General features: G+C 48.3%; 1 protein-coding gene across 2 annotated transcripts in view; it reads left to right on the forward strand.

The window, feature by feature from the left end:
• Positions 1–8,487: 8,487 nt before the first annotated feature.
• The window catches only part of STK35 (serine/threonine kinase 35), a 38,696-nt gene continuing 23,916 nt past the window's right edge, over positions 8,488–23,267 (forward strand). Inside the window, exons 1-3 of one of the 2 annotated variants that reach the window (XM_059133749.1) lie at positions 8,488–8,936; positions 9,530–10,127; positions 22,091–22,840. In XM_059133749.1, coding sequence (XP_058989732.1) covers positions 8,631–8,936; positions 9,530–10,127; positions 22,091–22,803 — 1,617 coding nt within the window. In that variant the 5' untranslated portion in view covers positions 8,488–8,630 and the 3' untranslated portion in view covers positions 22,804–22,840. Of the gene's footprint in view, positions 8,937–9,438; positions 9,455–9,529; positions 10,128–22,090; positions 22,841–23,267 lie in introns of those variants that run through there. The other variant, XM_059133750.1, reaches the window with a different exon arrangement.

Raw genomic sequence — 23,267 nt, forward strand, 5'->3', positions numbered from 1 at the left:
AAAAAATCCCCAAAAATATACATTGAAAGTTTAAATTATACAAAAATGTTAAAAGTAGAAGAATCGTCTGGAAGGAATTCTTCTTGGCATCTAGAGTATTATTTATCTAAACATTCCTTTATGGATGCATGAAACTAACATGTAAGTACACATGGGCTTATCATGTGATGGTTTCAGACCACAAATCAGATATGCCCGGGTTTAAAATCAAGCTCCACCTATTTAGTCGCATGGCCTTGAGAAAATCACCCCTCTCCGTGCCTCAGTTTCTTTTTCTTTTTATTTATTTATTTGTGAGAGAGAGAGCTCTGCAGAGGGAGAGGGAGAAGCTGGCTCCCCGCTGAGCAGGGAGCCCCACGTAGGGCTTGATCACAGAACTCTGCGATCATGACCCCAGCCAAAAGGAAGGCAGATGCTTAACCCCAACTGAGCCACCCAGACACTCCCGATTCTAGGGAAAAATGGAGATGATGAAGCCCTCTCTCTAGGCTTATTGCGGTCTAAACAGAGCACTTAGGCTAGCGACAAACAAAGAGAAACAACTCCGTGAAGACTAGCAGTTATGAACTTACAAATATATATTAAGACAAAATATGAAGTCCCATTATAGATCCTAGTTTACATTTCCTTTTTTTTTTTTTTATGTAACAGCATGTTGTGATGGTTCATGCTTGTACATACAGAGCTAATTCCTTCTTTTTGATGGCTATGTTATATTCAAATGCGTATGTAACTAATCCCTGTCTGCTACCTGAGTATTTCTAACATTTTACTATTACAAATAACTACAATAAAAATCCTCATTGCACACATATTGCTCCACCCTTGGGGAAGAAGATAAGTTCTAGAAATGGGACCGCTGGATCCGAGTGCATGAATTTTTAACTATACGAATAAACAATGAGTTATCAAACTGCCTTCCTAAAAGGCTGTATCCTTTACACTTTGGTCAGCGAGTGTACTTTGTTGCCTTGTGGCTGTATACACTTCAGCCAGATTCCCCAACCGTTTCTTTTGAATGTCTGGGTTGTTAACAGAATCAGGGACTTCGCCCTGCTACTTCTGCATTATACTCCCTTATCTTTTCCCCAAACCATCAACAACTCCTAAGAACCTAGCAACCAATTTTCTGCAGCAAATGTTCAGGTATATAGCCTGGCGGAGAAGTTTTATACTATTCCCAGACGGGAGAGGAAGCAAGGTTGGAATTCCTGAGCCTTTTTGGAGGCCAATAGGAAGAACAAGTGAAATTAGAACAATCCATTAAGTTTGGGAAACCGGGTGCCGGTATCGGCTTGCATCTTTGTTTTCTGTGACTTGGACCCTCGTTAAAGAGACAAGAGGCCACCTTTGCGGAGTCTTGCTGGGGACCGGATGTCTCCAGCGCGCCCTGTCCCCAGGGTGGTGATTTGAGTACCTAACTACTTGCGGCTCTTGCGATGCTTTAGGTAATAATAGGACAACAGGTGCCCGTCAGAGCCGGAAGCTGAACAGCGCCACCAAGAGGACAGGCTGCCTTAGTGGTAGCTAAATCCCTCGCCCACTTTCATTTTTAATTTTGATTTTAATCCAAGTAATAAATATACATAGTGGTTAAGAGTGAGTACTACAAACCAGATCCTATGACAAGGCTTATAAGAAGAATGCCACCTCCAAGTCTCATCCATGAAGCAGTAACTCATTTTGTGGTTGTCTCTTCAAATCCGTTTATGGCAGCACTTCCAAGATTTTTAAATTTTCGGCTTTTCTATTAACTTACAGCAATGGAGAATAAGCACTTAGTTTCCCTCTCTCTCTCTCCTCTCTTTCTCTACACACACACACTCACACACACACACCCGCACACACAGACACCCTCTCCAATTTTCCCCAAATAATTACAGCATAATTTTTGGTTAAATCAATGGGCTGTTTTTACATTACAATGACAATGTAATATTATTTCCAGCTAAGTGTTGTAGTTTATGATGATTACAATGTTTTTCTTCTAAATCGTTTTTGTTTTCTTGGCTTTAATAATCACTGTGTGCCTTATTTGCTTAGTTTTCTCTGTAATAGCTCCAATCCATCTCCCAATTCTTTGCCAGAACACCAATCCTTCATAACGGCCTCAGCTTTGTGTTCAGTCTAGGGGCAGGATAGTGTAATGTTGTGGTTCTTAAAGCGTAGTCAGTCCCTGGACCAGCAACGGTACAGCATCGCCTGGGACCTAGCTAAAAGATGCAAACCATCGAGCCCTACCCAAGACTTACCAATTTAGCTTCCACTCTGGGGCTGGGGTCCAGCCCTCTGTTTTTTTAACCAGCCCTCCAGGGGATGCCGGTGTGTACTTGAACTTGAGAACATCTGTTTAAGGGTTAAGAGCTTGGATACCCAAATCCAAGGCTGCCAGAGGGCCTGGATCCCAGCTTTTGCACTCCTTTGGGATAGAAGAGCTTCCAGGGCCCAATCTCCCCATTCACTAAATGGGGACAAACCAGGTCTCCCACACAGTTGTTAGGAGCTCCTTGGCCTTGGGGAGCCATACCAACTCCAGTATTCCTTGGGGACACCCCTCCTGGAGCCCAGTGAAACTCGTTCCAGCACGGGAGGGGAGTAAACCTGGCTGCAGAGAGTCTCCCTGGGCCTTCCTGGGTCTTCTGCTCAGAACCTGCCGTCCATGAGCCTCTTCTAGCACCCCCAGGGTCCCCCGAAGTGAAGTCCCCTCCTCTACCCCCTGTAGGAGCCTCACTCCCCCTGCCACAAGCACCATTTCGCAGCATTCTCTGTCAGAGGCCCCTGCCACCTAGCCCCACCCCCCCCTCCTCCCCACGCACTCTGTCCCAGCCCTCTAGAGCCATCTCCTGCCCCTCCCAGCTTCCAATCCTCCCGCAGTCCTCCACTCAACCCAACCTTCCCCTCCTGGGCCAGAGCTCCTCCTTTGGCCACAGAGCCACCCCCATACTATCCCTGGGGCGCTCTCCTCCCCTGGAATACTGGGATGGGCAGGGAGCATCACCATTCTGCCTTCCTCCTCCCTGCAGTTCTCAGGGTGACTATCTCTGTAGGCCTCAGATTTCCTGCTCCTTTTGCTTTCTGCGGTGCTCGGCCTATCACAAAGGCTTGGGAGATCCCTAGTCCTCATCCTGGCCCACAAGTTCCCGTCTCACCACCAGCCCACCACATCTCTGTCTCCCTGTCTCCTGCCTCTCTTACCCCATTCCCTGCCTTCCAGCCACACCGGGCACCTTTGCACCGCTCTTCCCTCCGACACAAATGCTCTTCCGGTAGATAGGCATTTGGCTGACTCTTTTACTTCTAGCAGGTCTCTGCCAAAGGCTACCTCCATGGAGAGGTTTTCTCAAGCCACCATTCTAAAATGGTACCTGCTCTGTCCCTTGCTGTCCCTTTACAAACTGCTTCAATGTCCTGTGTAGAAGTGTTATTTACGACCACATAATCCCATTACGTGTTTAAAAACCTTTTTTTTTTTTTTTAAGATTTTATTTATTTGACAGAAAGAGAGAGTATGCACACAAGCAAGGGGAGAAGCAGAGGAAGAGAGAGAAGCAGGCTCCCCACTGAGCAGGGAGCCTGATTCGGGGCTCCATCCCAGGGTCCTGGGACCTCACAGCTGCCCCTCCTCCCTTTTCCTTCATTTTTCCGGTCACTGAATGCTGGGTTCCAGTCACGTGTCTGGCACCACGTGAGGCTCCGGGGATATGGAGGCGGGCATGCGTGCTGACAGAGAGAGGTGTGGAAGAAGGCTTGCCCTAATTTTCACAGAAATGCTTACCCTGGGGAGGGCTTCTCAGGAAAGATAGAGTGAAGAGTCTTGGGTCTCTGTTCCAATCCTAGCTGGGCAACCTCCTCCCTCCTCAGTCTCTTCATCTATAAAATGGAGCTAATGATAGTAGCAACCTCACGGGACTGGCATGAAAATACTTTGTTAATTCCAGTGGCTGACAGACAACTTCAATAGCTATTGGCAGTTGGTTATAAGAAGAAGAGGGTTCCTTCTGTAACTTAAGAAAAGCCAGAATAAAGAAAAAAAAAAAAAATCAGTCAAGCCATCAACAATGTTTCAAGCAGCCTGGCCCTTCCCCCACACACACAAAAAGACGTACCTTCCTCGTGGTTCCCCCAGAACTTCAGATCCAATCTCACTTTTAAGACTCAAGTGGGATAGGGGCACATGGGTGGCTCAGTTGGTTAAGTGCCTTTGGCTCAGGTCATGATCTCAGGGTTCTGGGATGGAGCCCTGCATCCGGCTCCCTGCTTGGCATGAAGCCTCCTTCTCCCTCTCCCAACCTCCCCCTGCTCGTGTTCCCTCTCTTGCTGTCTCTCTCTCTCTCTCTGTCAAATACATAAATAAAAATCTTAAAAAAATAAACAAATAAAAATCTTAAAAAAAAACATAAATAAAAATCTTAAAAAAAACCCTCTGAGGCCAGTAATGGCAAACACTGGGCCAACCTTGCCTCAGCACCATGCAGCCTTCCAGAAACTCTGAATAAAGATACAGGTGTTCATGGCATGACAGGATTTGGGTTTGCCTTTTCACCTTTTAAATCAACTTTATTGCAGTATAATCTCCATACAATAAAATTCCATCACCCAGAAAATGTGGGGGCACTCAACTCCCACCCCAAAGATAACCCACCGATGCGTTTTCTGCCACCATGGATCAATGTTGCTTGACTTTATATTCATGGAGTCACACAGCATGGACTCTTTTTAATCCTTTTTTTTTTTTTTTTTAACAGCTTTAATGAGGTAAAGCTGGAAAACTGACCTCTGTAAACCGCACCTATTTAAAGCGTCTGATTTGAAGCGACTCACGTATTTCCCAACCCTGGAAATGATCATGAGATAATTTTAAGATAATAAACATATCCATCAGCCCCCAAAAGTTTTCCTCACGTGCCTGCCTCCCCACCCCAACTACTAATCTGCTTTCTGTCACTGTAAATTAGTTTGCATTTTCAAGCACTGTAAAGAGAATCATGAGGTCTGTACTCTCCTGTGCCTGGTTCTTTCATTCAGCATCATTATTTTAATTGAACCATTCCACCCTGGCAGCATCTCACTAGATAGGAAGACCACAGTTTGGATATCCATGTACTTCCTGATGAACATTAGAGTGTATTCCAGTTTGGGACTCTTATGGAAAAAGCCACTATAAGCATTCTTATGAAAGTGTATTTGTGAAGATAAATTTTCATGTACCCTGGGTAAACAGAGAGGCATGAGGTGCTGGGCTGTAGGGCAGATGTTTATTTAACTTCATAAGAAACTGCCACACTTTGTTTTCTTTTGTTTTGTTTTTTTTCCCAAAGTGGTGGGACCACTCTACACACTCACCTGCTGTCTAAAGTTGAACATCAAGCTTGTTCTTGTCTCGTGGTTTCTAGGCTTCTTCCTGCTTCCTTAAAGCCTTACCACTAGTTTTAGCTTCAGGTGTCCTCCACCCCCACATTCATATGTTGAATTCATAAGCCCCAGTACCTTAGAATTTAACACATTTGGGGACAGGTCCTTAAAGAGATCATTAAGGAGGGTGTGGGTGGCTCATGTGATTAAGCATCTGCCTTTGGCTGGGAGCATGGTCCCAGGGTCCTGGGATGGAGCCCCGCATCGGGCTCCCTGTTCGGTGAAGAGTCTGCTTCTCCCTCTCCTTCTGTGTGCTTGCTTGATCTCTCTCTTTCTCTCAAATAAATAAATAAAGCTTAAAAAAAATAACGAGCTTATTAAGTTAATACAAGCCCATTAAGGCGGGGCCCTAATCCAATAGGACTTGTGTGTGTCCTTACAGTAAGAGAAAAAGGTACTCACACAGAGGGAAGACCTTGTGGGACAGTCAGAAGGCAAACACCTTCAGGCCAAGAAGAGAGGTCTCAGGGGAGAAACTAAACGTGCCAATACTTTGATCTTGGACTTTTAGCCTCCAGAACTGTGAAAAAATGAATTTGTTAAGCCACCCAGTCTGTAATATTTTGTTAAGGTGGCCCTGGCAAACCAACACAGAGGACTTCTCATCACCATTTTGCAACCATTATAATAATAATTGATCCAGGCAAGAACCTTCAATGAACGCTAAAACCAGCAGACAGAGAGTGAGATGAAAAGCAGGATAGTCTCAAAATATCTTCCCCCAAGATACTTTTTTTTCCTAAGATTTTATTTATTTATTTGACAGAGAGAGAGATCACAAGTAGGAAAAGCAGCAGGCAGAGAGATGGGGGAAGCAGGCTCCCCGCTGAGCAGAGAGCCAGATGCTGGGCTCAATCCCAGGATCCTGAGATCATGACCTGAGCTGAAGGCAGAGGCTTAACCCACTGAGCCACCCAGGTGCCCCTCCCCCAAGATACTTATTAATTACAAAGGGGAAAACAGCAACTTTTCAGTGGAGTACGAAGGTGGACATCATCTTAACCAAATGATCAAAGTAAATATCACTAATTTTGGGACAAACCAAGTTATGTGCCTTCTGATGGGATACACTCAGGACACGGTTTCTCTCAGTGGCATTCCTACCAAAAACGCATAACCTGAATCCAATCGTGAGAAAATAAAAGATTCAAATTAAGGACATCTACAAAATAACTCACCAGTACTCTTCAACAATGTCAAGGTCATGAAAGACAAAGGGTGAGGAACTAACTCCTTCTCCAGATTAAAGGAAACTAAGAAAACAGGACAGCTAAATGAAACCTGCCATCCTGAATTGGATCCTGGGGAATGGCTACATTATTGGGACAATTAGCAAAATTTAAATCTTAAAGGTGTATTAAAAGAATCATGTCAACACTAAAATTCCTGATTTTGATCATTACCCTGAGATACTGCAAGACAATGTCCAAGTTCTTAGGACATACACACAGAAGTATATCAGATAAAGGGGCAAAACGTCTGGAAATCCACTCTAAAATGATTTAGAGAAGAAAAGTATACGTACATATTATATACACAAACACATGCACAAAGGAGAATATGATAACACAAGCGTAGCTAAATACAACAATTTGTTATTTGGGTTAAAAATATCAGAATTCTTGTGTTCACTTTGGCAGCATATATACTAAAAACTGAACGATACAGAGATTAGCAAGGGTGCAAGGTTGTTACCCTGTGCAAGGGTAACACGCAAATTCATGAAGAGTTCCATAGTAAAAAAGAAATAAGTATATGAGAATTCCTTACTACTCTTGTAACTTATATGTAAATTTTAAATTTTAACTTCTCCCCACCCCTACCCCCCACGCCGCCTCGGGGCAAATTACATCCTTTCAATGGCTACACTATCAGAAGTGGCCAGCTCCCAAACCCAAACCCAAACCCAAAGTGTTCTTTTATTCTTTTTCTCCATTATACTTATCCATGTCAAAAATTATTGTTGGGCACGTGGGTGGCTCAGTGGGTTAAGCCTCTGCCTTCAACTCAGGTCATGATCTCAGGGTCCTGGACCAGCTCTCTGCTCTCTGTAGGGAGCCTGCTTTCTCCTCGCTCTCTGCCTGCCTCTCTGCCTACTTCTGATCTCTCTCTGTCACATAAAGTAAAAATTTTAAAAAATTGTTTAGTTAATAGTACCTGACATTTACTTGTGTGCAAGGTCCTGTCCTGTTCCAAGTGTACAACCACAGTGACTCCTCCGACTACTGTTCTTCCCATCTTGCAGATGGGAACTAAGACACGAGAAAGTTAATTAACTTGCACAAGATCACTGGTATCATGTCTCCTCCAGGGGCGTAGACCTTCAACTAAGGTAGACATTGTCTTGTTCACTGCCCTTTCCCTCTCACTTAGAACAGTGCCTAGCGCATTATAGGAATTCAATAAATACTCACAGATTCAGTTTAAAAATAATGGGTACCTACTAGGCAGTGGAGTACAAAGCAGTCAATAAAACAGCACTTGCATCCAATTAGTCACTTAAATATATTCATGTATACTTAGCCACTCTTAATATATGTATTTATATATAAATTTTGCATACACACATATTTTCTTTTTTTCAATCTGGCGCAATCGACGCTGGGAGGTTAAGGTCAGCCTTGCACCCAATTAGCCGCTTACATATATTCATATATACTTAGCCACTCTTCATATATGTATTTATATTTTTGCATGTATTTATTTTTATATTATATTTTTATATATTTGTATTATGCATTTATATATTATACATAGAGATTTCATTTGGAGCTATCAACGCCGGGAGAGTAAGGTCCAATCACCCATTCCGCAGAACAGAAAACGGAGGCACCGAACGGAACAATGATTTGCCCAGAATCAAGGGGCTATTGGCAGGCAGGGTGTGGATTCCAACGCCGTCCGGAAGGTTCCCAGGCGCAGCCTATGAATCAATCAAACCGCCCAATCCAACCGACCAATCGGTATTTATGAAGCGCCTACTGCGCGCAGCCCCTCTTCACGCCGCGGAGGCGGAGGAAGGAGGCTGTGGTGGGCAGGCAGCGGCGGAGACCGGAGGACGCCGCCGCTCGGCGGAATTTGGCGCCTATTTTTTGTTGGCTGGGTGTTCTCGCCTCTGATTGGGCCGCGGCGCGGCGTGCCCGGCGCGCCCGGCTGCGGCTGCTCTGTCGACCTTGGCTAGACCCGGGCGGCGCGGCGCGCGACCGGCCTCCCGGGGGATGGGCCACCAGGAGCCCCCGCTGGCCCGAGTGCGGGCGGGAGGTGCGGCTTATATAAACAGGTTATGTAAAGGGCTCAGCTGGCGCGAACACGTGGAGAGCCGCGGGAGTCCGAACACCCGGGTCCCCCCCTCGAGCGCCGCCGCCGCCACCCGTGCCGCAGCAAGCTCCAGCGCACACCCGGCCGGAGCCGCCGCCTCTCGCGCCGCTCCGTACCAGAGGCAGCCCTGGCCCGGAGCGGACCATCCCCAGCCCCGGGCGCCAGGGGGGAAACGGGCCGCCCGGAAGTGGCGGGACGCCAGCCAGGTAAGGACGCAGGCGGCCCAGTCAAAGCAGCCGCCGGGGCTGGAGCCACCTCCGCCCCCTCGGGCGCTTGGGGAGGGCAACTGGGTCCCCAGTTTGGCGGGCTCGGGGACGCGGTACTTTTAAGCCAACCTCCGCCACCCGCCGCCCTCGGGGACTTGGGTCGGTCCGCAGAGCTCCGCTCAGGCTTAATTCAATGGACTGTTTACACCCGGGAGAACCCAAGGCGGGATGCGAGGAGGGGAGTCGCAGAGGGGACCAGACAGGGGAAAAGATTTCCACAGTCAGAGTTACCTCTTAAGGCAATTTTCTTAAGTCATGAAGACTGCTGGTCCTCGTTTTTCCTACTCTTAGGCAACAGATTAACTGCGAAGGGGGGTGTGTTTTGCCTTTCTTTCCGGTTCCCCCTCTGAGCCACAGCCTAGTGGTTTCGTCCTTCCCGCTTTCTCCTCCCCTCCCCCGTTCAGTCAGCGGCGGCGGCTTCCGTCTTAAAGGGGCCGCGGCGGCCGGAGGAGGTGGAGGTGGGACGCTCTACGGCCTGCGCTCTTTTCCTTCCTGCTTCGGCCTACTTGGTTAACCGATTCTTTCGCCCGCAGGTCACAATCCAGGGTCCCGCTCCTCCGCGTCCCGGGGCCGGACGGAGGGATGAGGCAGGGGGGACCCAGGCAGCGCCGTTGCTGCTCCCCCCGCTGCCCGCAGCCATGGAAACGGGGGAGGAGGACGGCGCCCGCAGAGGTACACAAAGCCCCGAGCGGAAAAGGCGAAGCCCAGTGCCGCGGGCGCCCAGCGCGAAGCTGAGGCCGGCGGCGGCCCAGGCCATGGATCCGGTGGCGGCCGAGGCCCCGGGCGAGGCCTACCTGGCGCGGCGGCGGCCAGAGGGCGGCGGCGGGTCGGCGCGGCCGCGGTACAGCCTGTTGGCGGAGATCGGGCGCGGCAGCTACGGCGTGGTTTACGAGGCAGTGGCCGGGCGCAGCGGGGCCCGGGTGGCGGTCAAGAAGATCCGCTGCGACGCCCCCGAGAACGTGGAGCTGGCGCTGGCCGAATTCTGGGCCCTGACCAGCCTCAAGCGGCGCCACCAGAACGTCGTGCAGTTTGAGGAGTGCGTCCTGCAGCGTAACGGGCTAGCCCAGCGCATGAGCCACGGCAACAAGAACTCGCAGCTGTACCTGCGCCTGGTGGAGACCTCGCTCAAAGGTAGGAGCGCCGCCGGCCGTCCCGCCCACAGGGGACCTGATCCCACGGCTCTGGACCGCTCTGGACCGCTCGGCCCTGGCGGGCGCCCAGACACGCCCTCCTTCTCGGGGGCCTAGACGTTTAGACCCTTCTCTCCCCTCAGGACCCCGGATCGGTCCCTGGCGCAAACGGGAGCTGGTACTTTAGTAAAAAGGGGCTTATTGAGTGTTCACCGTTATCTTAGTTAAGTGCTCAGTGAAGGTGGACTGTTAGTGTCAAACTTCTAGTATTCTGAGTTTGCCTGGGAGATGAGGGAGATTGGGCTGAGTTGGTGGAAGAACTTCAGAACCCCCTCTCTAGGGCCTCTTCTCTTTCCCTCCCCAAACTAAAAGAACTTTGCTGGACCCACCCACACCCAGTCCCTGCCTGGTTCCAAATGTCCTGACACCCTTCAGCTCCACCCCCAAACTCTTGCTTCTCAGTCTTACCCCCCCCTCCCCCAGCACATCCCAAGGCAGTCAAGCAAACCGGTGGGTTTCCTGGCTAAGTCCTCTGGGGCCTGCTGGATAATACTCCTGCCTCAGGTGGGCCTAGAGCTGACACATAACACAGAACATCTTTTTTCCTCCTTTTCTCCGTTTTACATACTTTTTGTAAACCCCCTGAGGCTGGCTGGCTTGGGTGTTTATAGGGAAGATGGGCTTTGGGGAAGCAAGGGGGCTGCAATCGTGGGAGGGCTAATCCTGATTTCTGGGTTTTAGTTGCAGTTAGTTGCACTCAGTTAGGGAGTGAGTTCATCTTTGAGTGCCCAGTCTCATGTGTCTTGTTCAGACTGAAAATTGGCCAAGGATCTCTAAAGACAGGAGAGGGCCAGGGGCCTGGAAAGGTCTTAGGAGACTTTCTTAGGGGAGAGGTTAAGTGTTCCACCAATGTCCTAGATGTCCTGTAGAGTGACTTTGGGTAATAACTTTTAAAAGTAAATTCTCTCCTCTTTCTATACATGGAGAAACTAAGGATTAGAGGTAAACAAATATAAGTTGAGGAGGTTAATCAGCTTGTAAGGAGAGTTGGGATTTCCTTATAGATTTTCAGAGCGTAAGTGACATAAACCCAGATCTGTCTTGATTCAAGGTCTGGATCTTTTCATATGGGTAATGATGCCCTCGCTTCCCCAAGAATAAACTGGAACTGACCTTTAAGAATGGGAAGGATTTGGGGTGGAGTTGGACAGGGCATTTTGTTTGTGGAATTTTTGCCCAATTTTAAACATCCTGCAACCCATCCCAGGAGAACTCCGTCCCATTTTAAGTCTGTTGTTTGACAGTGGACTGGGGGATTTGATCAGTATCACTGGGAGTCCTTTTTCAAAATAGGTTCTCACTTTTTACCCCCAGCCCTGCCTCATCCATTCTGAAAAGCCCACCCTCTCTCCCCAGGGTGAATATATTTGTTTTGAAAAGACTTTCTAGGAGATTCCTTGAAGCTTATCTGTATCGTGCAAGCTATTCACTTCCATCCTCAGACTGTCTTCTCCACTATGATTGAACAATAGTTTGGACTTCATAATACATGACTGCCCTGGGATGTGGGAATTCACTTTGCCAATGATGCCCTTCTATCCTCAATTCTTTGAGGCCAGTCTTGAAACTTCCACCCAGGTGGGGAAGTCTTCGTTTCCCACACATAGATACTGCAGATTCTCTCACGTGTAGAATTTGTCAGAACTCCACAGTAAACGCTGGCAGTATAACCTCCTGGTTAATAGCCTAGGCTTTGTGTTTGGGCTCACTTTAAGTCATGGCTTGTCTGCACTGACTGCAGCAGGCATGGGACAAGTTGTTTAAAACCTCTGGGGAGCATTCCTTTATCAGTAAGATAAGGGTGCCTGTGTTCTCGAGTTGCTGTGCAGCCTGGGAATGTTCCTAAGTGCTCTGATAAGGAGGAACTCAGCAAGTTGAGTCCACGTTTTGAGTCCTCTTTCATCATCCCCTTTGAGATTCATTCACTGCTCTTGAGTTCAAGTTTGACCGTGGAACACATCCCATTGTCTCGGTTGTTAGTAACACCAGGTTGAGAGACACACTGGTATTTTCTGCCTCCCTTTGTGAGTTAAAACAGATCTAGAGAAACAAAATAATTTTGTTTTAGGTCATACACTTCAGTCGCCCTTTCAGTTGGGCCTCTTCAAAATATTTGATCCTCTGCTATGGGTCAGGCAATGTTGAGGGCTCAGAGAAAGAGCAGTCCAGGGAAGGGTGCACAACTAGCTGTTGAAACTGACATCGAAATTTACATGTCAAATGTTAATTTAGCAAGCAGTAAATAGGCATTGTTTTCTGCTATTAGTATTAAAGTGAAGAACAAAAAGACCCACATTGCTCTTAGGTAAGTTTTCCTGCCTTCAGCTTCCATAATTGGGCAGTCTTAATCAGCCCTGGGGCGCTGGATTTACAGCTTGCTGATATCACTCCCGAAAAGTCCCAAGAGCTGGGAGGAATCTCAGATAATCTGGTTCTGCCCTGTCATTAAACAACTCCTGTGCAGTCACCTTTTGCCCAGCCTCTTGCAATTTAGAATAATTTTGAAATAGACCAAAAAAGTGTTAATCTTTCTTAACTTTTGAACTAAGTCTGCATAGTTTTAGAGAGTCCTCAGAGTTGCGTTTTGGGTGGTTGGGGCGTGGCAGTCTTTGCCCCAAAGGAACTCAATTTGGAAAGTTTGAGCACCTGGAGAACTTTAAGTGCTAATCAGAGTCACAGGAGGGAAAGGCTAGTTGTCTGGTTAGCGAGGGCTTTCCACAGAGTGTTTTACAGGATAAACAGAAATGATAATCTAGAGTTAGCTAGGAGTTGGCAGAAAAGATAGGCTTGAAAGAAGGTAGAGAAGGAGTGGGATTTATTTTACAAAGGGCTGAATAGGGAATAGTTGGGATTTTTTTTCCCTCTTCAGTATCAGCATGCTTAGTGAATACGCAGAAGGTATCTTTGTAGTCTTAAAGAAATTATTTGACCTGTAAATCCAATATCTAAATATCCAATATCTAAAAGAAAAGAGAAACTTCTTAGTGCAGTTCTTAGGTTTATCCAACTTTGATAGCCTGTAGGTCTCCTGTCCTTGCTTTCTCTCTGAATGTAGAACAAACACATAGAGTGTTATGTAGTGAAGAGGAGTTCCAGGGCCAGTGGTGTCTTGGAACCCTGATCTGGCCTTCTGTTTCACAGGGAGGGAAACAAGAGACAGGACTTGCCTCATATGAATGAGTGAGTGGTAGCATTCAAACCAGCTCCTGGGACTTTCTTAAACCAGTTTAACAATCCTGTAAATTACTCTGTTGATGCGATGATGTCTTTGTTTAGCTTTCAAGTACTTGTCACAAGAAACAGGAGTTAAAGCATAAATAGTTTGCTTTATCCCCTTGTTTCCATTGCCAAAGGACCCTGTCCTGAATGTACCTAAAACTGAATTCTAGCTTGCTGCCACTTAGAAGATAGCAGGCAAGCCTCATTGTCAGACTAAATTCAAATTCCTGCATGCTCTCTAACGCACACACTGATCATTCTGACAGCGATGAATACGTTAATATGTATAATATATCGTCTTCAGGACAAACCCAGGGCTCATAAGGCCAAATAAGTCTGGAAAAGCTTGGCGGGGGTCTAGCTTATCCCATCTTAGTAGGACACTGGTTCTGCTTTACCAATTCTTTCATGTTTACCGCACTTAAGAGATCTTAGGCAGCTTCGCATGGGTAGGAATCAACGCCCTTGGGAAGTCAGGTCTGTGCCTTTGTGCCCAGTGGTGACTGTGAGCCAGGCACTGCGGAGAGGCCATGCAGTTTCCTCCATGAGGCATGCAGAAGACACAGTCCCACATGACCGCGGCTCAAGGTCCGAAATGATGGGTAGCCGCTCAGACCCTAGAAAGTGGCTCTGAATTCTTTACTATGGCTTGGGGCTCAGAAAGGCAGAGAGCCGGGCAGTGATGTTCGGCTACTCGGGCATAGATCCAAGGTGTCATTCAGGGTCTGAGAAATGAACGGGACACAACAGGGCACGAGCACTGTCGGGGAGCCCCCAGGTTTGGCTTCTACTTTCACCCTGTTAGTAACTGCTACAGCTTACTGATGGCTATGGGCTGGTGCTGCGCTAGGCTTTATATTCATTAACTGCTTCAACCCTCACTACCCCCTTTTGAAGTCGGTGCTATAATGACCCCTGTTTTACAGGTGAGGAGACCGAGGTTAGCAAAATTGCCCCGTGTAAAGCAGATAACCAAGCTGAGGTCTGAGCACAGGCTTTCAGGCTTGAGTCCGCGCTTTCCAACAGCTGTGCTGCACTCTTGGGACAGGTGGCTTAAATTCTGGGTTCTTCTGTTTTTCTTGGTTGTTAAACGGGCATAATCCCATTTTACTCAGAAATTAATGGCTGCTGTTTATTTTTTAATTAGGTGCTAATCAGTACTGGGCACTGCTAGTCTCAACAAGGGGTGTCTCCCCTGTGTCTTGGCTTCCAGGGACCCTGTACCTCCTTTCTGGTCTGTCTTGAGACAGCCATGAAGACTTCTCTTCCTGCTGCCTGCCTGCCTTCTGAGTGCACTGGGAATTTTAGATACCAGCCTCAGGAGACAGGAACAACCCTTGCTTAATTGAGAGTTTTGGCTAATTGGGTTGCACAGGATAGGGTTTTCCTTGTGTAAATTTCCAAGAATTGCTTAGCTTCCTGTAAAATAATGAGTTCACTCTTCTCTCAGATTTGGCCAGTTGGGGGGTCCTTCGTGACTCAAAAATCTTGGATCCTCACCTGGTTGTCTTTAATGTGCACATTCTACGTGGCCACTACTAGAACTTTCCCTGGTTGTTGGCTGTTTGTTGTTGTTTTGTTTTAAGCCTCTAGCTCAGTTCTCCTCTTGCTTCATTTCACTCAATTTCTGAGCCCCTAGTATGTGTGAGGCGGACCGTGAGGAGTACAGAGACCTGGTTTCCCTCCCCCGTGAGCGCGCAGGCATGGAGGAGACTTGGATGGAGCACGATGGACGTTACTTCACTGCGGCCTCTGAGAGATGCTGTAGGGGAACAGTTTCGAGGAATGTGGACTCAGTTGAGGGAAGGGAAAGACGAGTTGTAAAAGGGTAGATGGAAGCAATCCTGGCAAGAGGTGAGGTCTAGGTAAGTAGGAAGGCCCTCATGTGTGGAGAGAAAAATGGGCCAGAGCCTCTTCCCACTCTCTGCTTGGCTGGCAGAGTCTGCATTTTACCAAGATCCCTGGAATGTTTCAGGCCTAATAGCTAGGCTTAGTATTCTCATGCTTGTTCTCATTTAATCCCCCCACTTGAAGTTGGTGTTTTTGTAACCTGGTCTTCTACGGGAGAAAATCCAGATCCATCAAGGGCTGCCCCTGGTGTCCAGACACATTAACATAATTCACATCGAGTCCTTCGTTGTGTGTTTTGGTGTCCAGGTTCCATGCAAGATGCTTCCTGGATCACAGTTAAGCCTTGCAGTAACCCAGTGAGGTAGATTCTCCCTGGATTATGGATAATGAAACAGATTCATAAAGTCTTAAGACCTTTGCCCAGGGTCACATAGGCATGGAAGTGAACCATGGGGGTGCCCACCCTGGGCCTGGGAGGTCCACAGCCCTTGTCCTGTCTCTCATGTTAGGCCTGAAGGTTCTTGGCCCTTGGCCTCTGTAGGACACTGTGTCTTGTCTTGGCATTCACTCTCTGGGGTTGATTGTCTAGTGCACAATGACATTTGACTAATCTTGTGAAGTGCTTTGAACACACTCTGTGTTGTTACTGGTCCCAGTCTCTTTATAGTGACAGGACACAGCCCAAGGTCATTGAGACAGTGACCAGGGCTTGATCTTTGTGCTCCTCTTTCTTTGGAAGAAGAGTTTGTCTTGGGAAGGGGGCCTTGTCTTCAGCTTCTCCGGACTGATTTTCAGCAGAGCCACTTCTTTAAAAAATACATATTAATATGTAGCTTTTAACTAAGCAAAAACAGGGCTGGCTATAGTCATAATGAATTCAGAGTTCATTTTTCAAGGTTCCCCCCCCCCAACCCTTTTTTTTTAAATTGTAATTTTATGTTCTGTTTTTTTCATTTCCCATTAAACTTGCTTCTTACCTGTTATGTGACCTCCTCTTTGGACTCTTTATTTAAGAAAATTAGAAGTAGAACATGGCCCTTTAAAGCATTCAGCCAAGTGGCAGTGCCATAATTAACCACTAAGTCTTCTCAGGCCATTCTTCTCAAACCTTCACTTTGACCCTGTTGTTTAGAATACCCATTCTGGGTGCTTTGGGGCCTTGCCGTGACCTTTTTGTTGATGTCAGTGATGGGGTTTTGTTTGTTCCTCGGCTTTTGTGTTTTTGGTACTCTTCTTAGAAGAAATTCCTCCAGTGAGATTTTCTTTTATGTCCAGTGGATTGAGCAGTTTTAGGACTTGGTGATCCATACTCCTGAACTTGGCACATTCAAATCAAAGTCCTAATTAGTGCCCTACTGAGAAATGAATCTGCAGGTCTGTGGTTGGACCCTCAACATGAGGGACTTGGTGAACATGAAACTCCTTGGAGGCATAGGTCTGTGAACTTAACAGAGAAACTCTGTCAGCAGTGGACAGTAGAACATCTAGAATGTAGGATCATGGTTGGGAATCCGGGCCATAGAGCCTGGGCGCCATCTCCTACTGGCCGTGAGACCACAGGCAAGTAATTAATTTGGGGCCTTTGTTTCCTCACCTGTAAAAGGGGATGTAATTACGGTCTCAGTAGATAGGGGTTTGGAGTAAGAAGAGGGGATTGGGGGGTGCCTGGGTGGCTCAGTGGGTTAAGCCACTGCCTTCGGCTCAGGTCATGATCTCAGGGTCCTGGGATCGAGTCCCACATCGGGCTCTCTGCTCAGCGGGGAGCCTGCTTCCCTCTCGCTCTCTGTCTGCCTCTCTACCTACTCGTGATCTCTCTCTGTCAAATAAATAATAAAATCTTAAAAAAGAAGAAGAGGGGATTGGCCAGAGTACTCTCTCAATGTTTCCTTCCTGTCACAGAGGACATGTGAGGTTACTAAATTCTACTGATTCTAAACCCCAGCACCTTCCCTGCCCCCCGCCACTCCTTCCCTCTTCTCCCTTGCCAGCCCTCACTTCTTGGGGTTTCCGAAACTGACGAATCCCCTCAGCTGCCGGGCCGTCTTCCATCTCTAACTCCTCATGCCCGCAGAGGGAACTTGTGGCAGGGATTCTGAGACCTGCTGTCACACGTGGCAGCATCTTGGCTGTGAGAACCCAGCGTGTGTGTACACACGGTAGTGCTGTTAGCAGCCCGTGTGTCTTACTTAAACGGTAGGTCTTATAATTGGTCACTTTAGACTCAGTAAGCAGGATATCGTTCTAAAATGTGCCAAGAACTTGTAATTCCTGTTGCTTAGCGCCTAAGTTCAAATCCTTCAGTCTGCTGGACTCCCGTTTCTTAGGACCCTACTCCAGCGGCTTCTGCTCCAGCCTCCTTTCTGCACATCTCCTGCTGTATCTCCCTGTGCTGACCCCAGATGACTTGGGTCCCTCGCTGCGAGCTCACGCCTGTGGTGTGCTCACTCTCCATCCCAGGAGACACTGCTCAAGGGCCATCCATGACTGATCACAGGCTGTCTCTCTCCCAACCACTTTGTCCACTCCTCAGGTGGAATCACCCCCTATTCCTTGTTCTCATCGCCGTCGGCCGGCATTCTGTTTCTAATGACTGGAAGCCTGAACTAAGGCAGAGACGACTGTTGATCTCTCTGGTGTCTCACCAGCAGTGTGTGCCCAGGAAGTATTTAAATGGAATTGACTAGAGTGAAGAAATTCCAGCTTCTGGAGGCAGCTTGGGAATAGGCTTGTAAGGCCCTGGGTATGGTGTATCCCTTTCTAGGAGGGGCCTGCTGTCTGGAAGCTCACACTGACTCCTCCTTATCCCAAGCCTGTGGGCCTTGAGTTTCTGAACAAGGCAGGCCGTATTTTATTGGGTGCCACCTGCTTGACTTTTTCCCCCCATTTTCTCTGTCTCCCTTTGAACTGTGGCATAGAATGTTTTGAAACCGTTTATTCTGTGGTCTCCAGGCCATTGGACTTGGGAAGGTAATGAACCTGTCCTGAAGGTAGGCCCATCTCTCTGTAATCACAGTGTGTTTCTTAGCCCCCTGCACCCGGGTGACAGCATCGTGTTGTGGAAGGACTTGGCAGCAGAGGCTCATGTCTAACCCAGCCAGCCATGGCCATGATCTTGGGCAAGATCTTGGTTTGCCCACCTGTAAAAGCGTGTCTGCAGAGCTGAGATGACTCACACACTTAGCCTTTACATGGGGCCTGGAAACCAGTTGCCTGTCAGGTGAATTGATCTCCCATCCTTAACACTTCAGGGAACATTCCATCTTTTCTCTCCCGCTCTGGGAAGCTAAGTCTTTGACTCCCTCACCTTACAGAACTGTCCGGCTGTACCAAATCAGGGAATTACAAAATTTAAGTTTGTTTCTATCCACTCAAAACACTGTAAGCTTCTCGTGGGGATTCTGCTTCACTTGGTGTGTGTATTTATTCCAGTTCTCCGTCCTGAAATTGGTGGGGAGGCACAGGCAGGCTTTGGCGACCGCCGAGACAGATGAGCTCTGAAGCTGCCTGGGACCATCTGACCTTCATGAGCCCCTGCTGACTGGTGGATCGCAGGGATAGGTCTCCAGGAATCCCTGTCCTTGCAGGACCATGGACTGGTCATCCCTGAAAGTTTGAGCACTTTCTCTCTTGCAGATTGTAGTCACCGTGGTAAATTAGAAGGGAAAGGCTTTGGTCAGAAGAGGGAGATTACCTGGGAGGTCAGGCAAACATCAAGTAGGTTGGCATTCAGGCAGGGCATATAAAGGTGCACCAGCAGAGATTTGGGGAGAGGGAAGGCTTTCTAGGAGGCGAGTGCCCCAAAACCACCTGGTCTGGCTAGAGCATGGGCTTAACTATTTACAGCCTGAGCAGTAGGATATAGTGATCCACATTTTCATTTTCTGATTTCAGCATCCTCTGTTCCCTAGCATGTGAAGGCTTCATTCTGTGGCCTATATCCCCCGGGGTGACTGGGACCGGTGGATTCCTCGGACTTGGCTGAGGCCCAGTGGGGATGTTATGGATGGTCAGGATGTCCTCTCCCTAAAGTACCTGAGGCTCTGCAAAATCTGTTTCTTGTTTGTGACTTAACTCCCAGGAATACGTGGTGGCGGTGTACCTCTCAGTGTGGTGGAGGTGACAAGAGGCTCACAGCTTCTGCCATCTTTCCCAACCTCTGCCCAAGGTTCTTCCCTTGGTATCCATCTCCTCCATGTTTTCCTTTGAGCTGGGAGATTACCCAGTTCACCAGGGGGCAGAACTGGCATCTTACCCCAGCCTCCTCACCTAGCCTGGGCCCTTCCTGTGACTTTACCCTGGCTGGCTTCTCCACAGGAACACATCAGGGGCCACACGCCCCGCCCCCCAACCCCTGACCCCACGGTGAGGCCGGCAGGGGCCCAGGTGGGCAGTCTGCCCGCATGCCTCTCCTGTTTGTGAGTGGACAGCTGGGGATTCCTGCGTGAAAACACAATGTGTGGTTTCTGATGAAATGAGCCCAGGGCCCTGGCCCATGCGGGGAAGTCTTCTTGCCTCCTGGACAAGTAGCCGCCCTCCCTGGTTTTCCATTCTGTCATGCTCCCTGATGCTGGGTCTGATTCTGAGCCCGCTTTTTCCTGTCCAGCTCTTTCCTCTGAACAAACAGCCCCTCCTGTAGCATCTCCTGAGCTCAGCTCATTCCCCGCAGAGCAAGCTCTAGGGTCCCCAACCCAAACCCCACACACACCCCCAGGACACTTGTTTACCCTTCTTTTCTTTCTCTGGGTTCTCATAACCTGGACTTAACAATGTAGTCTGTTTTGCAGGCTTGTTTTCTTTTTACTTGAGTTGCCCTGGTTACCAACTTTGTGTGTAAAGTAATCACCATTCCCCACCCTTTGCTTCCCCACAGTTGGAGTGAAAAAGTTGCACTGTTTTCTGATGGTAGCCTTCACAGGAGGAATGTGATGGCTTTTTAATTGCTTCCTTTCCGGCTGTACCACCAGCAGACCTTTCTTGCCCTCCTTTTTATGGGTCTTTACTTTGGCGTCAGGCAGATTTGGGCTTCAGATCACCGCATCATTTCGCAGTGTTTTTAGATAAAGAGCCTCAGCCCACCAGAGCCAGTGACCTAGAAAGAGGATTATGAGATGGGAAAGAGCTAATTTTAAAATGAAAACACCCCATCTGCCCTAAACTGGTTCTACCTTTATTGTTTTGATTGTGAGTAATACAAACAAATTACATAATTACAGGGGAAGTGAGGTCTGTCAGATCATGGTCAAAACCCCGAAGCTGTTGCCTTGTCCATCTGTCTGTCCTGCCTCAGCCTAGAACTCACAGAGCAGTGGCTTCTGTAGACTCTGCTTTGGCAGAAGCTATGTAAAGAGATATAGCTCTTGTTTTCTGGTTGAACAGAGACCCCCGTACTAGGGATCAGAGGACTGATCTTCACACTCAGTCATGAATGAGCCATTCATATGCCCATCCGTATACCTTCTCATCAGCAAGATGACCTCTGCCTGTTTAGACTTTGGGGACAGTTGTAGTCCTCCGATAACTTCCGCAGAGGACCAGTGTTCCGTTAATTGCTTTGTAAAGAACATTGGGATTTGTTTGGAGATGCCAGTCACCAGCTTTCCTGGAGTTTCTGTGGTTCAGCAAAAGGAAAGACTTCTGCAAAGGCAGAGCTGGAGTATCAAGCCAGTACGACTTGATTCCAACTTCTGTGTCTGCTTTGGACTCCTGTTCCCACCAGACCTCCTTCCTGTTCACACCTCTCCTGTGTTCCATGCTCCATCCCATCTCTCAGCCTAGAATACTCTCTTGCCTCTCTGCACCAATCTACTGCCTGTCCTTTAGGTGGAACTCAGGTCCTGACCCTTCTAGTCTCAGACTGGGCATCTCCTACCCACGCTTCCACTGTTTGTAGTAAAAGTTGACCTTGATGCAGATACTTAAGATGCTTGCTGTCTTAGATACTTACCTGTTATCTCGTTGAAGCTAAGCTTTATAGAGGGAGGGGCCTGTTACAAACCTAGCTTGTGCTGGGCAGATATGTTAGTCGAGCAGGAAATACTGGAACATGCTTCTAAGATAAATAAATCTGTAGGACACATTTTTAGGTGCATCAGCAAGAGTCATGCAAGTTAGGAGAGAGGGGAGGAGAGGTCCTTTGCCTGGTATGGATTAACAGACATTTTTTATGGCCTTCTTGCACCCTTGACCTTGTCTCAGCAGCAATCCTGCGAGCCGTTGCTGGGGGGAGGGGGGTTGCGATGCTTGCTGCTGGTCTGGAGACTCTAGAAGGAGACAAAGTGCCTTCCCAGGCACATGGATTGAGTCCCTGGACCCTTTAAGTCTCTGGGAGCCTCAGGTTCTTCTATCTTTTAAGATGCGAGTATTTCATCCTTCCTCCCCCCATGGGGAGGGGGTTGGTAAATACTAGCTTGAAGGTCAGGGTCCAGTGTAGGTGTCCTGTGAGTGATGCCATGTGGCCATGTACAGGTGAGGCGGTGGAAGCAGAAACTTGGAAAGGTGAACTAAGTGCCGTTGCCTCCTGCTAAACTCATTGAACCAGTCAGCAGGCAACCAGTTACTTAGCCAGGCACCAGGTAATTCCAAAGCCGGATGCTTGACTCCAGTGCCCGCAGCCTATGTCATTCCTTAGCTCGCTAGCCCTTGACTCATCCTGTGTGAGTAGAGATGGGCCTGCTTGGTGCAGTGTTGGCTCTGTGCGGGTTTTGCTGGTCCCCTTGGCTGGGAGCCTGGTCCCCGTTGTCTGGCGTAAGCTTGTTGTGCTGCACGCGTGTGGTCGGAGAGTGGTGTGGGTGTGTCCGTGGCACTCAAGCTCTTTCCGGTCTTCCTTCGATTTAGGAGAAAGGATCCTGGGTTATGCTGAGGAGCCCTGCTATCTCTGGTTTGTCATGGAGTTCTGTGAAGGTGGAGACCTGAATCAGTACGTCCTGTCCCGGAGGCCGGACCCAGCCACCAACAAAAGCTTCATGCTACAGCTCACGAGCGCCATTGCCTTCCTGCACAAAAACCACATCGTGCACAGGGACCTAAAGCCAGACAACATCCTCATCACCGAGCGGTCTGGCACCCCCATCCTCAAGGTGGCAGACTTTGGACTAAGCAAGGTCTGTGCGGGGTTAGCCCCCCGAGGAAAAGAGGGCCATCAAGACAGCAAAAATGTGAATGTGAATAAATACTGGCTGTCTTCAGCCTGCGGCTCAGACTTCTACATGGCCCCCGAAGTCTGGGAGGGACACTACACAGCCAAGGCCGACATCTTTGCTCTGGGCATTATCATCTGGGCAATGATAGAAAGAATCACTTTCATTGACTCTGAGACCAAGAAGGAGCTCCTGGGGACCTATATCAAACAGGGGACTGAAATCGTCCCTGTTGGTGAGGCGCTGCTAGAAAACCCAAAGATGGAGTTGCATATCCCCCAGAAACGCAGGACTTCCATGTCTGAGGGGATCAAGCAGCTCTTGAAAGATATGTTAGCTGCTAACCCACAGGACCGGCCTGATGCCTTTGAACTTGAAACCAGAATGGACCAGGTCACATGTGCTGCTTAAAATTCAGGGCAAAGCATCTTGAGTGTTGTTAAACTAGGTGAGTGTACCCTTTTTGTTCTGCATGCCAACTTCCTGGACTGGATTCTTCATCTCAGGCCCTACGGTGGGCCCCGTGGAGCTGGGGGGAGGGTTGAAGACACCCGAGTGCTTATTGTGAGAGGACTCACCCAGGTCTTGAGGAGGAGATCTGTGGGGCGGAGTAAGAGCTGGAAAATCTAGAGAAGTACTCTGAGTGCACATCTCTAGTGTTTTAGAAATCCTTTTTCTCGACCATTAATAAACGCTTACTGAAGAAAGTGTGCAAAAGAGGTACGGACAGTTTTTTTCAGGGAATATATGCTGTCCCTAATTGTGTCTCCGATTCACATGTCCAGTTCTGCACAGTTGAGATCGTGCTATATTTAGGTCTAGTTTTGGTTCCTGCTCTTTGAGCACTGCTCTGAGCATCTCCTGTGTGATACTCG

Source organism: Mustela lutreola, chromosome 9, assembly GCF_030435805.1.
Source record: "Mustela lutreola isolate mMusLut2 chromosome 9, mMusLut2.pri, whole genome shotgun sequence".
Lineage (NCBI taxonomy): Eukaryota > Metazoa > Chordata > Mammalia > Carnivora > Mustelidae > Mustela > Mustela lutreola.